Below are 20526 nucleotides of genomic sequence, written 5' to 3'. Positions count from 1 at the left end.
CCTTGCTTTGTGCACTGGTGTGCAGTCATGTTGGAACAGGAAGGGGACATCCCCAAACTGTTCCCACAAATTTGGGAGGATGAAATTGTCCAAAATGTCTTGGTATGAAGCTGAAGCATTAAGAGTTCCTTTCACTGGAACTATGGGGCCGAGTCCAACCCCTGAAAAACAACACCTGAATTCAATGATTTGGAGGGGTGTTACAAAACATTTGGCAATATAGTGTATATTAATGCATAGTTCATGCTTTTTTTTTAACAGACATCTCCAGATAAAGTGGATTAATGCTTTGAATGCATTACTTACTTTCTTCCTTATTCCATCCCAGGGAGTTTTTCCTTGCCACCGTTGCCACAGGCTTACTCATTAATGATAAAATAGTTTAATTATTAAATTGAATCATTTACTCTTATTTCTAGTTATTTAGTTATTTTTATTTATTTATTTATTTTATTTTTATTTATTTTCCCCCTCCCCTTTCTCTGTTTTTCTTCTTTTGTAAAGCTGCTTTGAGACAATGTTCATTGCAAAAGGCGCTATACAAAATAAATTGAATTGAATTGAATTTAGTTGAACTTAAGGCTTTATAATTTAATGCTGCTAATATAAGCATCTTTAAAAAAAATTAAAAATGTTTTTTATACTCGTTTCAGGATTACTTGAAAAACTACATCGATTGCTCGGCGTGTGTTTGAATGGCCTTTCAGGGGCGTTTAATCGAACACCGATTTAATCGAGCAGCTCGTCCTCTTGTTAGTGTCAAAATGCCTCTCGGTCGGTTATTACTGCGAACTTCGACTTTAAATAAAAGTAAGTATTGACATGTGGGTAGTGCTTGGGCTTGGTACAGTGCGTTAATACTTTCTTATACTAAAGTAAAATACGTGTTTTCATTCGGTCATAGTAGCTAGCTAGGGCTGCATGGCTGACCTTAGTTTATCTCTTAGCCTAGCTTAGCCTAGCATGGTGTAGGTGTTTGTGTATAAACTACAATAAAACGTTTGGATTGTCAATGAAACATTACAATGGTGAAGGAACTGCTGTTTAAAGCTACTGTTAGAAAATAATGATCCTCATTATGGTGACAGGAAGTCACTTTGCATCTGAACTCCAATATTATTATTGTTATTCATTTAATACAGCACAAGTGTGCTTATTCCTTACATATCATACATTATAGATGTACAGTCTTGCTAGATATTTTTATAGTTTTTCTAACATCATATTGTCCTCCCCCCCACTCTTTTTTTTATATATAATTCTTTCTTTTTCTCATGGTACCTGACCGTTTTGTTGTATTATTCTCTGTATTAGTCTCCCTTTTGCGTTTCATTCTTTTCATCAAACTGTGCCATCAAGCTGTGACATAGAAATTAATCATACATTTCTGCTGTTTTTCCTTTCCTCAGTCGTGAGCAGAAATGCTTTCACCGCATCCAAGCCGGATCCTTCCAAGCCGAACTTGCTGAGAGTGGGTCTAGCCTTCGGGACCACAGCTCTCCTGTGGACTATGGTAATGCTGACCGATTTGTAGTGCAGCCTCTTTTCAGAAATAATTTACACATTTTAAGTTGCTAAATGATCGAAAAAAATGTCTTTTTTTCATAGCTGTTCAAAAGGCACTGGAGCGACGTGCAGGAATATAAAGCCAGCAATGGACTGGAGTAAAGTGTAAGCAACACTAAGGCTTCAGCTCCTACTGAGGAGCTTGTATAAAGTATAATGATGTGATGGAAATGTGATATCACCCAAAACTTAGGCTACACTTAAAAGTTGCTCATAAAATGAACAGTATTGACCTGTGCAGACCTCTGGTCTCATCTTTGACTCACATAGAGTATTTACTACCACTACTACTACTTATTATTATTGTTACATAACACAGCTAATCAGTCTTTCTTTCTGCTTACAGATTTGTTTCCTGGACCAGTTTTGTTTCACTGCTTCAGTGTCATCTATAGTCATGTATAATAAAGATGTAAATGTGTTCAATATTTCTTTGTGTAATGGACATCTTTACAGATATTTGAGCTCTAGTGTAAAGGTTCAGTGTTGTAGACATACAAGAGGTTGAGAAATTAAAGGGGGAGGTAAGAGGTAAGATATAATCCACAACAAAATGAAAACTACTAAAGAATCAGAGCTAAATGGTATAAACAGGGGTATCTGGTGTAAGTGTACTGTTTATAACCACTACAGAATGGGGGGTGGGGTGGGGGGTAAATAATAAACCACAACATAAGGAAAAACCTCCAAAGCTATTGCAGGTAATCATTTACACACCACTTGAGCATTTCTGATTAAAATGATACTATAAAATGTAAATTTGAATAACTAAACAATAGAAAACTGTATTCAACTGAAATCTGATCTATTTTGCACTTTATGCACCACATACCCTGTGTAAATATTCCCCTTTACATTAGCGCTACCTGAGTCTTTTCTCAACAATGCCTATAAACATCTTTAATAAAGTACTTGGAGTTGCATTAGGATTTAAACAGTTTTAAGCTTTGATTATTTCTCTTAACATTTTGGTTGGTCTGTGTTATTAACAGTGTAATAAAATATAATAAGCTGAACATGTTCAAGCTGCCAGGAATTGCAAACTCTTCAGGTAAATAAATAAAGAGGTGTGAATAACAAAATGTAACAAGATGCTGGAGATCTTGTACCAGTCTGTGGTGGTGAGAGCCATTTACTGTGTTGTGGTCTGCTGGGAGATTGCAGCATCAGCACCAGGGATGCCAGCAGGATTAACAAGCTAATTTACAAGGCTGGATCTATCATAGGACACATCTATCATAGGACATCATAGGACAACTGGAGAGTCAGTGAGGAACAGGAGGTCACTGACCAAACTGCTCTCCATCGTAGACAATCCGTCTCATCCACTCTACAACACACTACAGAGTCAATGGAGCTCATTCTCCAAAAGACTCGTGTCACAGAGAACGTTACAGGAGATCATTCATACCATTCGCAATAACAGTGTGCAATATCTCACCTGTATGTGACAGACGATAACATTCTCACATTGCACTACTACAACTAACACTTTTTTCTAGACTCACATGGGTGTGTTGTATCTTGTAACAGATCTATCTATCTATCTATCTATCTATCTATCTATCTATCTATCTATCTATCTATCTATCTATCTATCTGTCTGTCTGTCTGTCTGTCTGTCTGTCTGTCTGTCTGTCTGTCTGTCCATCTACCTACCTACCTGTCTATCTATCTATCTATCTATCTATCTATCTATCTATCTATCTATCTATCTATCTATCTATCTATCTGTCTGTCTGTCTGTCTGTCTGTCTATCTATCTATCTATCTATCTGTCTGTCTCTGTGTCTGTATGTCTATCTATCTATCTGTCTGCCCGTCCGTCTACCTACCTACCTACCTGTCCGTCCGTCCGTCCATCCATCCATCCATCCAGCTATCTGTCTGTCTGTCTGTCTGTCTATCTATCTATCTATCTATCTATCTATCTATCTATCTATCTATCTATCTATCATAGTGGACACACTGAACTGTGACCTTCGAACCATTCAAATTAAGCATGATCTTGTTTATTTTGTAGAAACTGGTGTTTTAGAAACTAGTACAATATTTTAAAAGTTTTTTTTAAAACAGTCTTCATCCTAATAAACTGTTTTGTCAAAGATTTAAGAATATTTTAATGTAATGTTTTTGGTGCCTCAATGTGTTGCTTAAGTACAAAATGGCGTCACGTGCCACTTCCAGTGAGTATCTTCAGAATATAAAGGTTCAGGATAATGACAGAAAAGTTGCATAAATTATACAATTCTATGTAATTCTTTCTAAAAAACTGAATTTATTTATGATGTGTAAGATTTACACAGGAAAATGTTACTTGTATTTTGTCATAACGGGGGGGGCGGACCTTATTAGGTCACGTGGTCACGTGGGATAGTCTGGACCAATTAGATACCACCCTCACATCGCGATATTTTTGCGATGACAAAAATAAACTTATTTTCCTGCGTGTAAAACCAAAATATCGTTAAGCTGCCTGATACAAACAAGCTAAATTGCTAGTTTGCAAAAAATATGAAGGGCAAATGTGTATAAGATATAAATCACGATACGGTTCAGTAAAAAAAATACAAAATATTGCAAGACATACGGATACAACAAGGCGACTAATATATATATTTATTGTAAAAAAAATCATAACAAAATAAAAAATAATGCTTAAAAAAAAAATAATAATAATAACTTCCAGAATGCGCGTGACGTAATCACGCATAGCTCCAGAGCAGTTGGCTTAGCACGCGTATAGGAGCCGACTCTTTCGTCTCCCGGTTCATTGATATTGCTTATTTATTTATTATTGTTTATTTATTTATTTCCAACCAATTAATATCCCTTTATAAATGACAATTAAAGATCTAAAACGTTTCAAGGAAGAGTTCAAGTTACATTACAGTTCAATAAACGACTGTAATATGTGAGTCGACTCTTTCACCGAAAAGAACCGATTCAAAATGCCGACTCATCACTACAGCTCTCACACCCCCTTATTCTCTGCAGCTCTGCTCTCTCCAGTTTACTTCCACTTGACCCACCGTGCCTGAGTGTGTTTCTTCGCTGTTTTCCTCCTTCTGTGGCACTAAAAAGAAGAAGCGATGTTTCTGTGCAGGGCAGCTTTACAGAGGTTTTCTCCTCTGGTCAGACCCTCCATCACACACCGTGTGGTCTTGCACAGAGATGGTGAGGAATTATGCTTTATATAATATGTCTGATCTTGAGATTTGCCTACCTGGCATCTTAGAGTCGTCTCTATACTATGATAAACATCTAAAAACCTTTAATACTGTGTGGACTAAATGAGGAAAGTGAATTTTTGGTGCTTAATAGAGTATAAAATGTGTATGCATGCATGTAAAGGGGAGGTGAAGGTCAGACCTAAATATACATTATTTGCATGTTTGTTAATGTATTAATTAAAGATTTTCATCAAAGGTTTGTTTAAAGGAATTGTATTTAACAACAATTCGTAATGTAATGTTTATATTTATCTCGACTTACGACTGAATGGCAAAGAGTGGCCTCAAGTAGACAGTGACCAAAAAGAGGGATTTTTCTAGCAAAGTCCACCCTGCCAAGCGCACATGGACACTTCTATTCACTGAAAGGACTGAAATGCTTTAATCCAGCTGTGTTGCCACTGACATTTTGTACTGTTTTGTATGAGTTGAGTCGTGTATCTTGTACATTAAGTGTGAAAATCCAGCTGTAAATATATGCCAAAGTTACACCAATGTCTTCTAGATTTAGGATTAGTTTGGAGGCTTTCGTGTTTATAATATATGTATATAACATAGCGGTGGAATGTTACATTTATGACCTTCATAAGACCCTTGGAAAAATGGCTCCTTACGTGAGTATGTGCATGTGTGCGCGAGGGCGCCCGGGCGCACGCGCCTCTGCTCACTCGTGTATGAAACGTGTGATTTCAAGCTCAACATTCCGGGAAAAAAAAAAAAACACTTTTTATAAACTTATGAGCTATCAAAATGTCTTACTGTCGGAATCATATCATCATTTCCTTAAACAAATATGTGAAAGTTGCCGTAGCTGTGTAAACAAGCTGAACTGTTCTCGATTCTGATTGGTCAGAATGTGTTGCTTCATGTTTTTTAACTAGCTGTTCTCGATTCTGATTGGTCAGAATGTGTTGTTTCATGTTTTTTAACTAGCTGTTCTCGATTCTGATTGGTCAGAATTTGCCGATTCATTTACTTCTAGCTAGCAGCTCTGGCATTAGTAGCAAGTTGAATGGAAGGAGTCTCCAGAGTCAGGGCTTTGGTAAAATTTCTGTAGTATAAAAGGAATAAAACACTTCAGAAGATTCTTATCAGGCATTAAGTATTTTCTTAAAACATCCTGTTACATGTTCTATTCCTTACACATGACTTATAGTGTAAGTCCATAGTGAATTGTTCATTCAGGGTTGTTTACCTTACACTAACTTTTTGATAAATGACCTCTTCACTTCTCGTCATCGACTGGAACGTTCTCACAAGAACAACCACCCAGTTTATAGTCAAAATGTCTGCGGCGAGAGAACTGGTTAAAAAAAAAAAAAGCAGAAGAACTTTGGAAAGTGCTGATATCAGGACTCTGTGTTTCATCAGAAAACTGTGTTGGTTTAATCTGTGACCACATGTCATCACTTATACAAATACACACTGTGTGTGTGTGTGTGTGTGTGTGTGGTGCCCTTTGACTCTTGTCTTGAAATATTAACTTGTTAAATCTTATGCCTTATATATCATATGCAATATGACGAGATATATACATTATTCTTTTTTCCTTTACATACACTATATTGCCAAATGTTTTGGGACGTCTGCCTTTCCATGCACATAAATGTAATATGGAGTTGGCCCACCCTTTGCAGATATAATAGCTTTAACTCTTCTGGAAAGGCTTTCCACAAGGTTTAGGAGTGTGTTTATAGGAATTTTTGACCATTCCTCTAGAAGCGCATTTGTGAGGTCACACACTGATGTTGGACAAGAAGGTCTGGATCACAGTTTCTGCTTTAATTCATCCCAAATATGTTCTATGGGGTTGAGGTCAGGACTCTGTGCAGGCCGGTCAAGTTCCTCCACACCAAACTCACTCATCCATGTCTTTATGGACCTTGCTTTGGTCACTGGTGTGCAGTCATGTTGGAACAGGAAGGGGTCATCCCCAAACTGTTCCCACAAAGCATGTAATTGTCCAAAATGTCTTGGTATGAAGCTGAAGCATTAAGAGTTCCTTTCACTGGAACTAAGGGGCCGAGCCCAACCCCTGAAAAACAACACCTGAATTCAGTGATTTGGGATGTCCCAAAACTTTTGGCAATATAATGTGTATATATAGTGTACTTTCAACCCTCCCGATTTCTCACCTTCTGAAGTCAGGAAGTGGAAGATTATTTAAAAAAAATAAAACGATTACAGAGGTGAATAATGTTATTTGTAGGAAGTACCTGATTTTGTCATCCATTGCTCTTCCAGCTGGAACTGACCCAAAATGAAATCTGTGTATTATCACAATCTCTTTAAAAATCTCTCCTCTCTCTCTCCTTCTCTGCAGTCGTTCCTCGCAGGCTCATGTCGTCGGTTCCCGGCGGCACGGGACAGAATCTGGTTTATCTGGTAGTGTGTGGCGGAGCTTTCGCTGGCGCTTTGACTTACGTAAGTTTCTTCAATGGATTCTGGCTGTGAGAAGGAAAAAGCAGCTTTGCTTGATTATGTAATGTGTTTCGATTCGCAGGCCTACAGGACGGTAACTACAGACAGCGCTCGCTTTACTGATCGCATCACGGAGATTGGGGGACGACCCAGGAACGAGTGGAAACCCAAACCATGGCCGCCACAGAGTAAGTCCTGGGAGCGTAGCATTCCTGAAAATAAATGGGAGGAAAATATTATATTAAAATGAACTTAAATATCTAGATTTAGTTTTGTAGAGCGAGCGTGATTGTGTAGTATTAAAGTAAGCTAATGTGGGTCTAGAACTTTAGCATTAAATCAACACCATGCTTCTGTCCTTAGCTCAGGTGAGAGCACAGAATTGGATTTTATTCACAATATATCACTAGATCCTGTTGGATTTAAGAAAAACAAATAGCATTAGTTTCAGGTGGAACCGACGTACGTACTGACGTATATATATTTTTAGCCCTGAAGGTTCTTGAGGATTCTCGCCAAAATAGCCTCTCCTCTGTTCTACTTTTCTCCACGGAAACACACTTAGCTCTGTCACAGCTCATTTCACTTCATTACACTATTTCAGGCTACTGACAAACATCTCGAAACACACTGGATCTCTTACACGCTGCAATTACGCCGTATTATCTCCGTTACAATGGATATAGATAAGGAGATAATGGAGATAAGGAAGCAGAGCCGGTGGTTTTTCGGTTCAGGGGTGTAAAGTGTTTATAAGGATCAGGGATTTGTTCTGTAGGTCGTGTTATTTAAAGCTTAAAGCCGAGTGACATCCTGTTCCTTACACAGGGCCTACTAGTTAGCAAAATTGAGCATCGCCTGGTTTTAAGGTCACACACCTGGGTTAGTAATGAAATATAGAAAGCTTAGAATCCTAAAGGAAGTCTTCAGTTTTTGAGGAAATCATGCGTTCTCAAACACATGATCGTTGCTTCTCAAGCTTGGTGTCTATTTATTTAAGGGGTCATCGCCAAACTGTTCCCACAAAGCATGAAAATGTCCAAAATGTCTTGGTATGAAGCTGAAGCATTAAGGGTTCCTTTTAGAACTAAGAGCTGAGCCGAACCCCTGAAAAACAACACCTGAATTCAATGTATTTGGAGGGGTGTCCCAAAACTTTTGGCAATATAGTGTATCTTTATATTAAATGTGTCCCTGAATGCAAAAAGGATTGCGAACCCTATAATTCCTGCCTCTGAATCCGGTTTGTTTTTGTTTTTTCCCACAATGGGAAGTCGGTTTAAAACACACCCACGTTTGGTGTCCTTCCAAGCCAGCAACATTCCTTACCCTTTCAGTGCAGCACTATGGTTCAATAGCATGACAGATCACATTTATTAGATGTCTGAATGGAGGTGTTGCGCTCGTGCAGCCTGGATGAATCAACACGCCAGTTTTAGTATTCGTCACGTCAGATCAGTTCGGCTAAAAGGCTCTGAGGGCAAAATGTGACGATAATCAACGCAGAACGGGATTTCTTTATTCCTGTCTATGTTTCTGAACATCTGAAGTCCGACTGGCTGGAAAAGGGACTGAGTAATTATCTTTAACAGCAGCTCTAATGGCTGCAAGGCAAATCACAGGTTAGTGGATATTAATGAGTTCGTTCTAAGACGTGTCCCTTTCTATAGGAACAACATACACACAGTATAAACAGAATTAAACAAAACATCTGTAATCGTTGTTCACACTTTTGAAAAAGTTTTTAAACAAGTTAACCCATCTTCGGTTTTAAAGTTCCTAAAAAAAGTTAATCTTAAACATCTTATATAGTTTTAATATTGAATAACAAAAACTGACTCCCGCCATGAATATAGCCATAGAAGCTGGCATGGGGTTAAAAAAGAAAGAAAGAAAGAAAGACAGACAGAAAGAAAGAAAGTAATCGTTGATCCGCTGATGAGAAGGTTTCTGACAGGATGCAGATATTTAACATTTTTGAACGTTTTTCAATGTATTTCTAGCTTTTGGGAATTTCTTTAGGAATTGTAGCTCTGAGGTTTCTTATAAACGTCTAGAGAGTGAAGAAAAAAAGAAAAAAGCTGGTGCTAACCGTGACTGTATAGTAAACCGATAAAACATAGGTGTTGTTCTTTACGGAATTGCGATCGCTGATTAATTGATGCGATGTAACGGGAATAAAACAGATGCTGATCGACTTGTGATGTGGCGACAGGAGGTCCGGTTTTGTCCACACCATCGTTAATGATTTTCCTGTAACCTTACACACCTTTTGTGAAGTGTCAGTGTGTTTTCCTGAATTAATAGCACATACAGATGAATTCCAACTCCATGTACAGCGGAACCTCGGCGTACGATTTTAATTTAGTTCTTAAGGCGGAAATGTGTATTGTGAAACGAATTTTCCCATAAGAAATAATGTAAGTGTAGATAATCCGTTCCAGCCGCCCAAAAATATGACCAATACGAAGTGTATGTAAACTGTATGGCTGCTTACAAAGACCAAGCCAAGCATTCCATGTCAAGGGTCCTCACAGGAAGTCGTGCCACCAAGCTTGGGCTAAAAATAGAACAGATCACGCACGCCACCAATCTGTCAATAAAAAAACGCCCAAAAAATCACCTAGCATTTGAACGCATGCCGAAGGTAAGGTTGGTATCGTGGGTTGTCTCTTTCCAAACAGATTTCGCTGACTGAAATAAAATTCAGTTGGCTTTGCTTGGCTTTCCAGTGACGCTAACAAGTTTTGAACGGCTCCCGGATGTACTTTCTTGCAAAATTTCATTTCTTAAGGCGAAAATTTGTAAGACTTTCACATTCATATGCCGAGGTTCCTCTGTATAGTAAAAAAAAAACCCATGCAGACATGATTTCCTTCCTTTCTTTTCTAACTGTCTCTTTTCTGACTCTTTCCAGATTAATAATAACCGGGGCAGTCGAGACTCTGCACTCGTAGCCATCGGCCTTTTGGATCTGTCTCTCTTTCCTCTCCTGCACTACTGCTGCTACTAACACCGAGTCCTGCTGTCTGTCCTGCTCTGTAATCTCGCTCACCCAGAAACCTGTCTCTCTCTGTCTCTTCTCCCTGTGTCTCAAATTGCTTCAGAACATCATCTGGCTGTGAACTGCTTCGGATGTTTTCTTGTCAGGAAGCTGTGTAAAAGTCATTCTTCCACTCTTTTCAGATTCATTAAATGTGCAAAAATAAACCAGCCTCTGGTTCTGTCTCTGTGGTGTTGGACTTTTACAGACACACTGATGGGACTGATTTGGTTTAGCCAGCTTTCTTGTTTTTTTGTCCTGTTTACCTTTTCCTTATGTCTCTTCCCACTTCCTGTTGCACCTTGCTGTGTTTTACTCATTCATCTGTTTTCTTTTCGCATGCTATTTGTTCTTGTATGCTGTCTGTAGTAACTGGTTTTAAGTTTAATGAATGGATTCGCCTGGTGAGAAGATGATCCACACACACACTTGTAAACAGTGTATTTAACCACCATATCATTGATATCGAATACTCCCAGTTATATTCCAGTAGATCATCTACACTGATCAGCCATAACATTATGACCACTGACAGGTGAAGTGAATAAGACTGATGATCTCCTCATCATGGCACCTGTTAGTGGGTGGGATATATTAGGCAGCAAGTGAACATTTTGTCCTCAAAGTTGATGTGTTAGTAATAGGAAAAATGGACAAATGTAAGGATTTGAGCGAATTTGACGAAGGGCCAAATTGTGATGGCTAGACCACTGGATCAGAGCATCTCCAAAACTGCAGCTCTTGTGGGGTGTTCCCGGTCTGCAGTGGTCAGTATCTATCAAAAGTGGTCCAAGGAAGGAACAGTGGTGAACCGGCGACAGGGTCATGGACAGTCAAGACTCATTGATGCACGTGGAGAGCGAAGGCTGGACCGTGTGATCCGATCCAACAGACGAGCTACTGTTGCTCAAATTGCTGAAGAAGTTAATGCTGGTTCTGATAGAAAGGTGTCAGAATACACAGTGCAGGACGGGTCAGGCAACGAAAGGAGGATCACCATAATATTAGGCAGGTGGTCATAATGTTATGCTTGGTCAGGTGTCTGTGTAGACGACATTAAGGGCCTTGGATATACTTTTATAGCACTACGCAGGTAGGCAGGTGGTCATAATGTTATGCCTGGTCTGTGTATATTGAATACCCCCTGTATATCCCAGTATATCATCTATATTGAATGCTCCCAGTATATGTATATTATGTACACCAACGGTAGAGATAAGTGCAAAAGTTTGCATCCCCCTATAGATTTAAGCTTTGGGCTTCTCATGATTTCAAATCCAACCACAGCCAAGCTGCTACTGTTAGCAAGATTTTTCCCAATTTTTCCTCCAGTTGGTTAACGACAAATCCCAACCTACCAGCCAGACACATCAGAGCTAAAAGCTCTGCCTGGTTTCATATAAACAAGCTCACAGAAACTTATGATTGGCACATGGTGCTGTGATTCACAGGTGAGACAGTATATAAGTCGCTCCCAGTTTTATTCCCACTGCTTCCACATGTGACATCATTTGATGTCCACTATTTGAGACTGTGGCAGACAAATGAGGAAAAGTAAATACTGAGTGTTTATTGAAGTGAATCTGTTTTTTATCTTTTAAACAAACTTTGTTGAAGGTTTGTTTAAGTAAAACAATATTCCATGATGGCAAGCCAGTTTATTTATCATATCAATTGCACAGTATATCAAGATACATGGCTTTTAAAAGGCTTATGACGAGATAACAAGGTAAGTTTCTTCAAACATGGATCAGCTTAATTAGAATAAAATGAGTTTAATAAGAATACTATATGCCATGTGAACAAACAAGTGGGAAAACGATGAGTAAATAAAGATAAAGTGTGACACTGGATATGTAAAGTGACTCAGCAACAGTAGGAACAAACGTTCAACAGATACTGGAAGTAATAATAGTTACTATTATCATTATAATAGTAATATGAGCAGGAAACAAATCCAGAGAAGACACTGCAGATGTTTGTGTATTAAGATCAGAGACAGAAAATTTCCCAAAATGTATTTTAAGTGCTTCAGGAAAAATTTACAAATTTGTAAAAATTTACAAATGAATTAAAGCCATCCGTGATTATTATATTATACACAGACCAGGCATAACTTTATGACCACCTGCCTAATGTTGTGTTGGTCCCCCTTTTGCTGTTAAAACAGCCCTGACCCGTCCTGCACTGTGTATTCTGACACCTTTCTATCAGAACCAGCATGAACTTAACTTGATCGGATCACACGGGCCAGCCTTCGCTCCCCACGTGCATCAGTGAGCCTTGACCGTCCATGACCCTGTCTCCGGTTCACCACTGTTCCTTCCTTGGACCACTTTTGATAGATACTGACCACTGCAGAGCAGGAACACCCCCCAAGAGCTGCAGTTTTGGAGATGCTCTGATCCAGTGGTCTAGCCATCACAATCTGGCCATTTATCAAACTCGCTCAGTGTTATTCACTTCACCTGTCAGTGCTCATAACGTTATTCCTGATCGGTGTAATTCAGATGATAAAAGAACAAAACTAATTTGTTGCTAATTTGTAATTTCTAAGTTACTAATTTCTGCTACTGACCAGATAAAATATTCATGTAACCATGGAACCGTTTCCCTTCTTTCTCTTTTCCCGGGGTGTGAAGATGCTGAGGAAGCAGATGAGGTTGCAGAGAAAGTCATTGAGGAGGCAGCTGCAGAAGAAGCAGAACAGGCGCCTGTGGAGCTTGTCGCTGAAGTTAAAGCACAGGATCCGACCCCCTTGGTGGAAAAGGCTGCTGAGGCGGTTGCCGAGGCAGCGGAGGTGGATGCCGAGGTGGCCGTCGTCGTCGAGGAGACTGCTGACGAGGTGGCGGCAGTGGCTCACGAAGTGGAGAAGATAGCGGAGGAGGTGGAGGCAGCAGCCAAGCAACTGGAAACTCATTCACTTCCCGTTGTGGAGGAAGCAACTACTGAGAGCCACGGTACGGAAGCAGAATCACGGGAGGAGGTGGTTACAGAGTCATGAGGAGCTTAAGGTCACACACACACACACACACACACACACTCGCATACACACACACACACACACTCGCATACACACACACAGAGTTTTAAAGGTGTATAGTGAGGACCTGGAGAAGAAGCAAAGCCTCGTAAACGGCTAAAAGACACTTTGCAATACAAACGCTAGACACAATTGCTTATTTGTTGAAACAGATGCACCTTTAAGATGCAGTTAGACAGAGTTGCACTTATTTATTAGCACTGGAGAGAAATCTTTACAGTGTCTTGAAACACAGTAGTGTATTATAGTACTGTTTCGACCTAAAGGGAAACTTTTACCAAGAACAGTTTTCATTATCATTTATTTCTTAAAGAAATCTACTTAGAGAGCGATGCATTGTGGCACTTTTTCCTTTAGTCGGTCCTCATCTCATCATCAGTGCACCCTTCTCAAACAGATCAGCTTCCATTACTATTAACACTGTCGCTCTCGTCGTCTAACAGACCATAGCTCGCTCGCTGAGCCGTGTCTCATAGAGCTGCATTGCATTCTGGGACTTTGAGTCCAGTATTCGCACTGTTTTCGTTACTTCTATTGCTGGATTTCTTGTTAATGTGATGTTGAAAATGTTCCTTTTTCAAAAGAATTATCCAGTATGTGTGAGAGTGGGTGGAGTTTCCCTTTACAGTTTGCAGTTAATGTTAGTCTTGTGTATAGATCAGTTGCTGGAAATATTCCTTAAATGAAAAGAAATCCATATTTTCTATATTCCTACTGTTTAAAGGAGTAGGTACCTAGGTTGAGCTTTCTAAGCCACTTCATGGACAATACCTCTCAACAGTAATAATAATAATATGCTGATATCAGGAACCTTGTGGACTTCGTGCTACCTGTGAAACGTGACCAAAAATCTCACCAGCAGTCTTTGTCTCCTCATCCGTGCCTTATCCATGTCCTTTACCCTTCTACACCAAATTCACTGTTTACAAACCTGATCCCAGATCTAAGTGCTAACCTTTAACTTGCCTTTCTCATTAAATGCACGCAAAACCTCATACCTTCTATCCTACACGTTTGTTGCATTGTTTTTGGTGTTGCATTGTCAATTTTTTGTCACAGGCTGTGTAATATGTTCAAGCTTTTCTGCCAGATATCACTTGGTTGTACACGCCACTATACTGTGAAAATCAAACGGCCTAAAATCGGACTTTTTGCTCTTCTGAGCCACAAATATATATATATATATATATATATATATATATATATATATATATATATATATATATATATATATATATATATATATATATATATATATATAAGCTGTTAGCTGTGTGTCTGTGATTGTGTGCTGTTTATTTTCCCCTTTTCTTTGACTATACATTTACACAACATGTAATATTGTACTGTTTAAAAATAAATAAATTGTATGCAATTCATAAATTTAACAACAAGCCAAAGTATTTTTTTTGTTTTGTTTTTTCTTTCTGGTATAGTCATGTACTCCGAGCGGTCAAAGGAACTCAAACCGTTAATAAAATGCTCCTAACTCAACACTATGTTTTGTGTTCATTTCTCATTCGGTGTCTGTAGCCAAATCCATATAGATTATGATTACGGGTTTATGTACTGTACACTTGGGCCTTTTTTTCATCTATGGTGTGTGCATTGCTTAGTGATATTTGGCAGTAAAGTCTGGAATGTTATGCGTTCTTATTATATTGCAGTATGAGTTGCATGCTTGAGGGAGTCTTTTAGCTGTTCTTGTACATTGTGCTAGAGCGTCCTCTAAACTGTTCCCAAGATCTGTTTTAGGCGTAGTGCTATAAAAGTATATCCAAGGCCCTTAATGTCTGACCAGGCATAACATTATGACCACCTGCCTAATATTATGTTGGTCCGCCTTTAGCTGCCAAAACAGCCCTGACCCGTCCTGCACCGTGTATTCTGACACCTTTCTGTCAGAACCAGCATTAACTTCTTCAGCAATTTGAGCAACAGTAGGTCGTCTGTTGGATCGGATCACATGGGCCAGCCTTCACACCCCACGTGCAACAATGAGCCTTGGCCGTCCATGACCCTGTCTCCGGTTCACCACTGTTCCTTCCTTGGACCACTTTTAGATAGATACTGACCACTGCAGACCGGGAACACCCCACAAGAGCTGCAGTTTTGGAGATGCTCTGATCCAGTGGTCTAGCCATCACAATTTGGCCCTTCGTCAAACTCGCTCAAATCCTTACGCTTGTCCATTTTTCCTGCTTCTAACATCAACTTTGAGGACAAAATGTTCACTTGCTGCCTCTAATATATCCCACCCACTAACAGGTGCCATGATGAGGAGATCATCAGTCTTATTCACTTTTTTTGTTGTCTTGACTTGTGGTCATTACTTTAATTTTCATCATTAGTCATTAATATATAGTCGTTTTATTACTAGAGACTGGTGACAAATTAAAGGGGGAAAAATGGTTTCTCGGTTTATGCAATTGGGGTGGGGGGATTTGGGGGCTTGGGGTGTTTATTTTGCTCTCCGAGTTTGTCTCCAGTTGTCCCTTTTAGTTTTCCAAAGTTCTTCTCGATGATCAGCTTTATCCTTTGGTCTGGATGACTGAACCACCATTCAAAGGTCATCAGGGGCCCAGTGAATGGTGTAATGAGGATGAAAACTCCATAAATCGTCTGTTCACACTCGGTTCACACTCTCCAGCCTAAATTGGGATATTTTGGGGGGTGTTACATATGTCTCTGTATGACATCATGAAAACATCACCAGCTTAAAGTAGATTCATTGCCAAGACACACTGAAGCTATGGCAGCTTGAGGTGGCCCAAAACCTTATTGAGATACTTCATGTTGGTTTTTCATTTAATTGGTAACTAGCAACTACAGCAGATTTATTCCATTTTATAAAGATATTCCTCTTCTGAACCTCTCACAGCCGTACGAACACGATAGCTGCTACTATAGAATAAATTAGTAATATGTTTTGGTTACTTGAGCTGTTGTTTCATATTTCAGTGACCAAGGATCATGTAGAATTGGTTGCTGCTTCGATTGTGGATATGCCAGTGGTTGACCAAGAAAAGCCAGTTGAAGCCCCTCTAGCACCTGTTGTTGAAGAAGCACCAGTAGTTAAGGAGGTACCAGTTTCCCCAGTAGAAGAGGAAGCCAGTGTTGCCCCAGTACTCAAGAATGAGCCAGTTACCCCAGTAGATGAGGAGATAACGGCTACACCAACAGTTGAGGAATCTGCAGTTACTCCAGTAGATGAGGAGGTACCAGGTACTCCAGCAGTAGAGGAACCGGCTGTTACTCCAGTAGTTGAGGAGGTACCAGTTCCCCAAGCAGTAGAGGAAGCCCTTGTTGCCTCAGTTGTTGAAGAGGTACCCGTTGCAGACAAAGCTCCATCAGTTGCCCCAGAAGAGGTACCAGTCCCTTTAGTAACAGAGATTGCAGTTACGTCCTCAGAATCTCCAGTTGTCCCAGAAGCTACTGAGGTCCAAGTGGTCACAGAAAGTCCTGCTGAAGATGCAGCGAGTCCGGTTGTGGCACCTGAAACTTCACCTGAAACCACAGCACCCTCTGCTGCTCTGGAGGAACCTGAGCATGAATATGTGGTAGTCATGCTGGAGGGAGCCCCCAAAACAGACAAGAAGGTTAAGGTTTTAGGAGATTCCCAAGTGAGTGGTGGGATCATCCCAGCTCCTGAGGAGGAGGAGGAGCCAGCAGAACAGGTAGCAGGTAATATCACAACATTCTTATTTATATCATTCCAACAATTAAGACCAGGTTTGAAACTCTAATCTATTTCATTTAATTTTTTTGGGAAAAAATTATTTGCATGTATGATTGTGTATTCTTAGAAAAAATATAAATCTTAACAAAACTCTAACTCACTATCTGGCTTTAAGCCCAGAGAAATTATGGAGGTTATAAAGCAATATAAAAACAATAAAAAGTGGTTTAAAAGTACCTGTTTGACACATACCTGAAAAATAAAATATTTACATAAATAATTTTCTATTTGTTTTCATGTGTTGTACAAGTATGAAAATAAAAAAATAATTTTTTAATTAATATACATTTACTTGGATAAATAAAAATATCAAAAATTGCTTAGTGCCTGGCCTTAAAAATAATTTTAGTTTAAAACTGTACTGTTTATAAAATATCATAAGACTGATGATAAATTACCCCCCCCCCAACAGGTCAAGCGTCATCTGCTTAACCTGCACATGCTCCGATATGTATGTATGTATGTATGTATATATATATATATATATATATATCATAATGTATGTACTGTATATATATATGTCATAATCTCCATGTCAAATCACATTCTATGACCTTATATTTAGCATTTATTACATTTACTAATTTAGAAGGTCATGAAAATTAGTATGTTTTGAACACAGTCTTAGTTTGGTTAGTCATTTGCACACATCACATTACTTCACACGTTACTGCATGTATCATGCTGATTATAGTGTATGATGTGATATTCAATACTCGTCATCTTCATCGTCTTTGTAACTCCAGTGCGAAACAAAAAGAACAAAAACTTTGGACATCAATCATGTCATGGTGCAATGTGAAATGTGTCTCTCTCTCTCTCTCTCTCTCACTCACCAGAAGTCCTACTATAATTCCCCAGTTCCTTGATGAAGACTAAGATGTGCCTTCCTCCATTTTCACCTCCATCTCCCACTCAGATCTTACTTCCAGTTTCGAATGGATTCACCTGCATGAATTTGGCCCTGACAGAGCCACCGGAACCTCTTCACATGATACGACTTTGTTCTGTTCACTCACACAAACCATTTTACTGAAACACGTTTACTCCTAGACATACACTGCTCTCAAGACACATCTTAAAATACATGTTAGAGCACAGGTTTCCAACCCTGATCCCGGAGGACACGCCCCTCTGTGCTGTACACATCTGACTTAATCAGGTTATTAACAGCACTTGGTGATTTAAATGTCCGTGACCAGGGTTGAGAACCTGTAGTAGAAGACGAACATTTGGTATCATCTTATCTATTATTTCATCAGTTTTTTCATGTTGTAAGTTTATAACTCCTGGATAAACCCGATGCTGTGAAGGATCAGATCTTTCCAATCCACTGCATTGATTTTCCTACCTCGAAGCCTCGCCGAAGCGGTCCGTCGCCATGGTAACGGGTTCAAGCCTAGCCACGAGCATGCGTACAACTTACAAATGCGTATCCTTGGCAGCTAGCATCTATATTAAAGAGTTTCCTTAGTCCTGGTTCTGTTTTTATGGTATTTCTAAGGAAATTTCTAAGCGTGGCTAGACTTGGACACTTATCCTGACCGGGACCGGTGTATTAACCACTCGTTTCTACCTCACTTCAAAGTAAAACTCCACCCTGAAACATATTAAAAGCGAACACGGTGCTGCTTTTCTACTTGTTTCTTTATCTATTTTGCAGCGTATCGCTCTGATGTCACAGGGTGATGCTATTATTACAACTTCTTCTTTTATCAATCACAAGCCCCAGAATGTAGTATAGCTATATTATGTGATACGTTTCGGTTAGTTATCAGTTACCAAATTGACGAGCCCTAGCATAAACATTGAAGCCACAGTGCTCTATGCAAATTCTTACTGCTACCACTATCAGTGAGCAGACATATGGCATTGTGGGTAACACAGGAAACTATGATGTGGGTTCGGGTTTTTCAGTATAAATCTTGGTCGCTGTTGAAGATCACATCATAATTAAAGATTGATATACAGGGTGGAGTTTTCCTTTTGGTCTTTCACCTTTCTCCTAATTAGAAGACTGCTATCCTGTGTTCTGTATGAACATATATATCTGTGACACTCCGTTTTTGTATTTTTATAGTTTGTATTATCCACAAATGTGAATCTCAAACAATACAAAATCATTTTACACTGATAAAAGAAGTGTCTAAGTGGCTACATGTGTATTTATTACTCATTTACCAAAGAGTTGTCCTGCATACGGAATATGAGATTTTATACATAGTTCACTAATAATAAAAATCTGTCATGGCCAAAATACATGAGTGCATCAGTGTTGATTATTTGTAAATGTGACATTTATGTGGTGTTCGAAATAAAGAAAGGGAATCCGACAAAATGAATGTAGGGCTGTGGATTCAGTTGAATCATCAAATATTGGCTCAGGAATCAAAAATTAGTCATATAGCAGATTCGATTGTATCATAAAAATTTTAACTGATTGTGTAATGAATCAAAAACTAATGTGGGTTCTGTTGTATCGTCAAATATTAAACTGTTGGCTTGTGAATCAAAAATGAATCGTATTGTAACAGATTCAATGATATCGTCAATTATCGAATTGTTTCATTATGAATAATCACTGTATCCGTGTCAAAATTCAAAACCCTGCCTTATTAAGTGAATCATTTAGAAACAGATTCAGTTGTATCATTAAATATCGACTCGTTGGCTCCGGAATCAAAAATGAATCATATAGCAGATTAAATTACATAATTGAAAGTTGACTTTATTTATTAAACACAAACGTATTGTAGCGGGTTCTGTTGTATCTGTAAATATTATATCATTGACATATCAATTGAATTGTATCGTAGCTAATTCAAAGGTATCATCAAATATCGATTCGTTTCCTTATGAATCACAAAGGAATGTATTGTTTTGGGTTCAGTGGTACGGTCGAATAATGAATCATTTCCTTTTTGAATTTATATTCTATCTTTTCATCTGAGAGGCAGATGTATTGTCAAATATCGTATGGTTTTCGTATGAGTTGAATCATATCGTAAAAGATTCAAAATGAATGTAGAGCCTTATGAATCAAAAATGAATTGTATAGCAACAGATTCAGAGGTATCATCACATATCCCCTTACGTATCAAAAATGAATCATATCATGGCAGATTCAGTTGTATTGTTAAATCATCTTGTTGCTTTATGAGTTTAAATTGTATCGTTTTGATGCAATTCAATTATATCGACAAATATTGACCATGAATCGAAAACAAAATGCACTGTTGTGGTTCTGTTGTATTTGCAAATATTGTATTGTAGCTAATTCAAAGGTATCATCAAATATTGATTTGTTCATTATGAATAAACAAGTTTTAGAGCCATCTTAATTGATTTCATATAGTAACAGATTTAAATATCGATTCATTACCCTATGAATCAAAACATGAATCATATAGCAACAGATTAAGAGGTATCATCAAATATCAAGTAATGAATCAATAATGAATCATATAGAAGATTCAAATGT

At 38.6% G+C, this 20526-nt stretch overlaps 2 protein-coding genes across 5 annotated transcripts; both read left to right on the top strand.

The window, feature by feature from the left end:
- The first annotated feature begins 651 nt into the window (after window positions 1–651).
- Window positions 652–1994, top strand: ndufc1 (NADH:ubiquinone oxidoreductase subunit C1). The gene is made up of 4 exons (XM_058396590.1): window positions 652–810; window positions 1410–1513; window positions 1609–1671; window positions 1913–1994. The coding sequence occupies exons 1-3, from the start codon at window positions 696–698 to the stop codon at window positions 1666–1668; spliced, it is 279 nt and encodes a 92-aa protein (XP_058252573.1). The 5' UTR covers window positions 652–695; the 3' UTR covers window positions 1669–1671; window positions 1913–1994.
- A 2511-nt stretch (window positions 1995–4505) lies between these two features.
- Window positions 4506–19306, top strand: mgarpa (mitochondria localized glutamic acid rich protein a). 4 transcript variants are annotated; one of them, XM_058397070.1, is made up of 7 exons: window positions 4506–4743; window positions 7123–7223; window positions 7303–7408; window positions 12906–13223; window positions 16268–16990; window positions 17458–17496; window positions 17885–19306. In XM_058397070.1, the coding sequence occupies exons 1-6, from the start codon at window positions 4659–4661 to the stop codon at window positions 17475–17477; spliced, it is 1353 nt and encodes a 450-aa protein (XP_058253053.1). In that variant the 5' UTR covers window positions 4506–4658; the 3' UTR covers window positions 17478–17496; window positions 17885–19306. The 4 variants fall into 4 exon arrangements, with proteins under 4 accessions (XP_058253053.1, XP_058253051.1, XP_058253054.1 ...); XM_058397068.1 differs by having other exon boundaries at window positions 17458–17500; XM_058397071.1 differs by lacking the exon at window positions 17458–17496 and having other exon boundaries at window positions 4507–4743.
- Window positions 19307–20526: the final 1220 nt, after the last annotated feature.

The sequence above is a fragment of the Hemibagrus wyckioides genome, linkage group LG08 (assembly GCF_019097595.1).
Source record: "Hemibagrus wyckioides isolate EC202008001 linkage group LG08, SWU_Hwy_1.0, whole genome shotgun sequence".
Classification (NCBI taxonomy): domain Eukaryota; kingdom Metazoa; phylum Chordata; class Actinopteri; order Siluriformes; family Bagridae; genus Hemibagrus; species Hemibagrus wyckioides.
The sequence above is the reverse complement of the archived record's forward strand: the minus strand, read 5'-3'. Positions and strand labels throughout refer to the sequence as shown.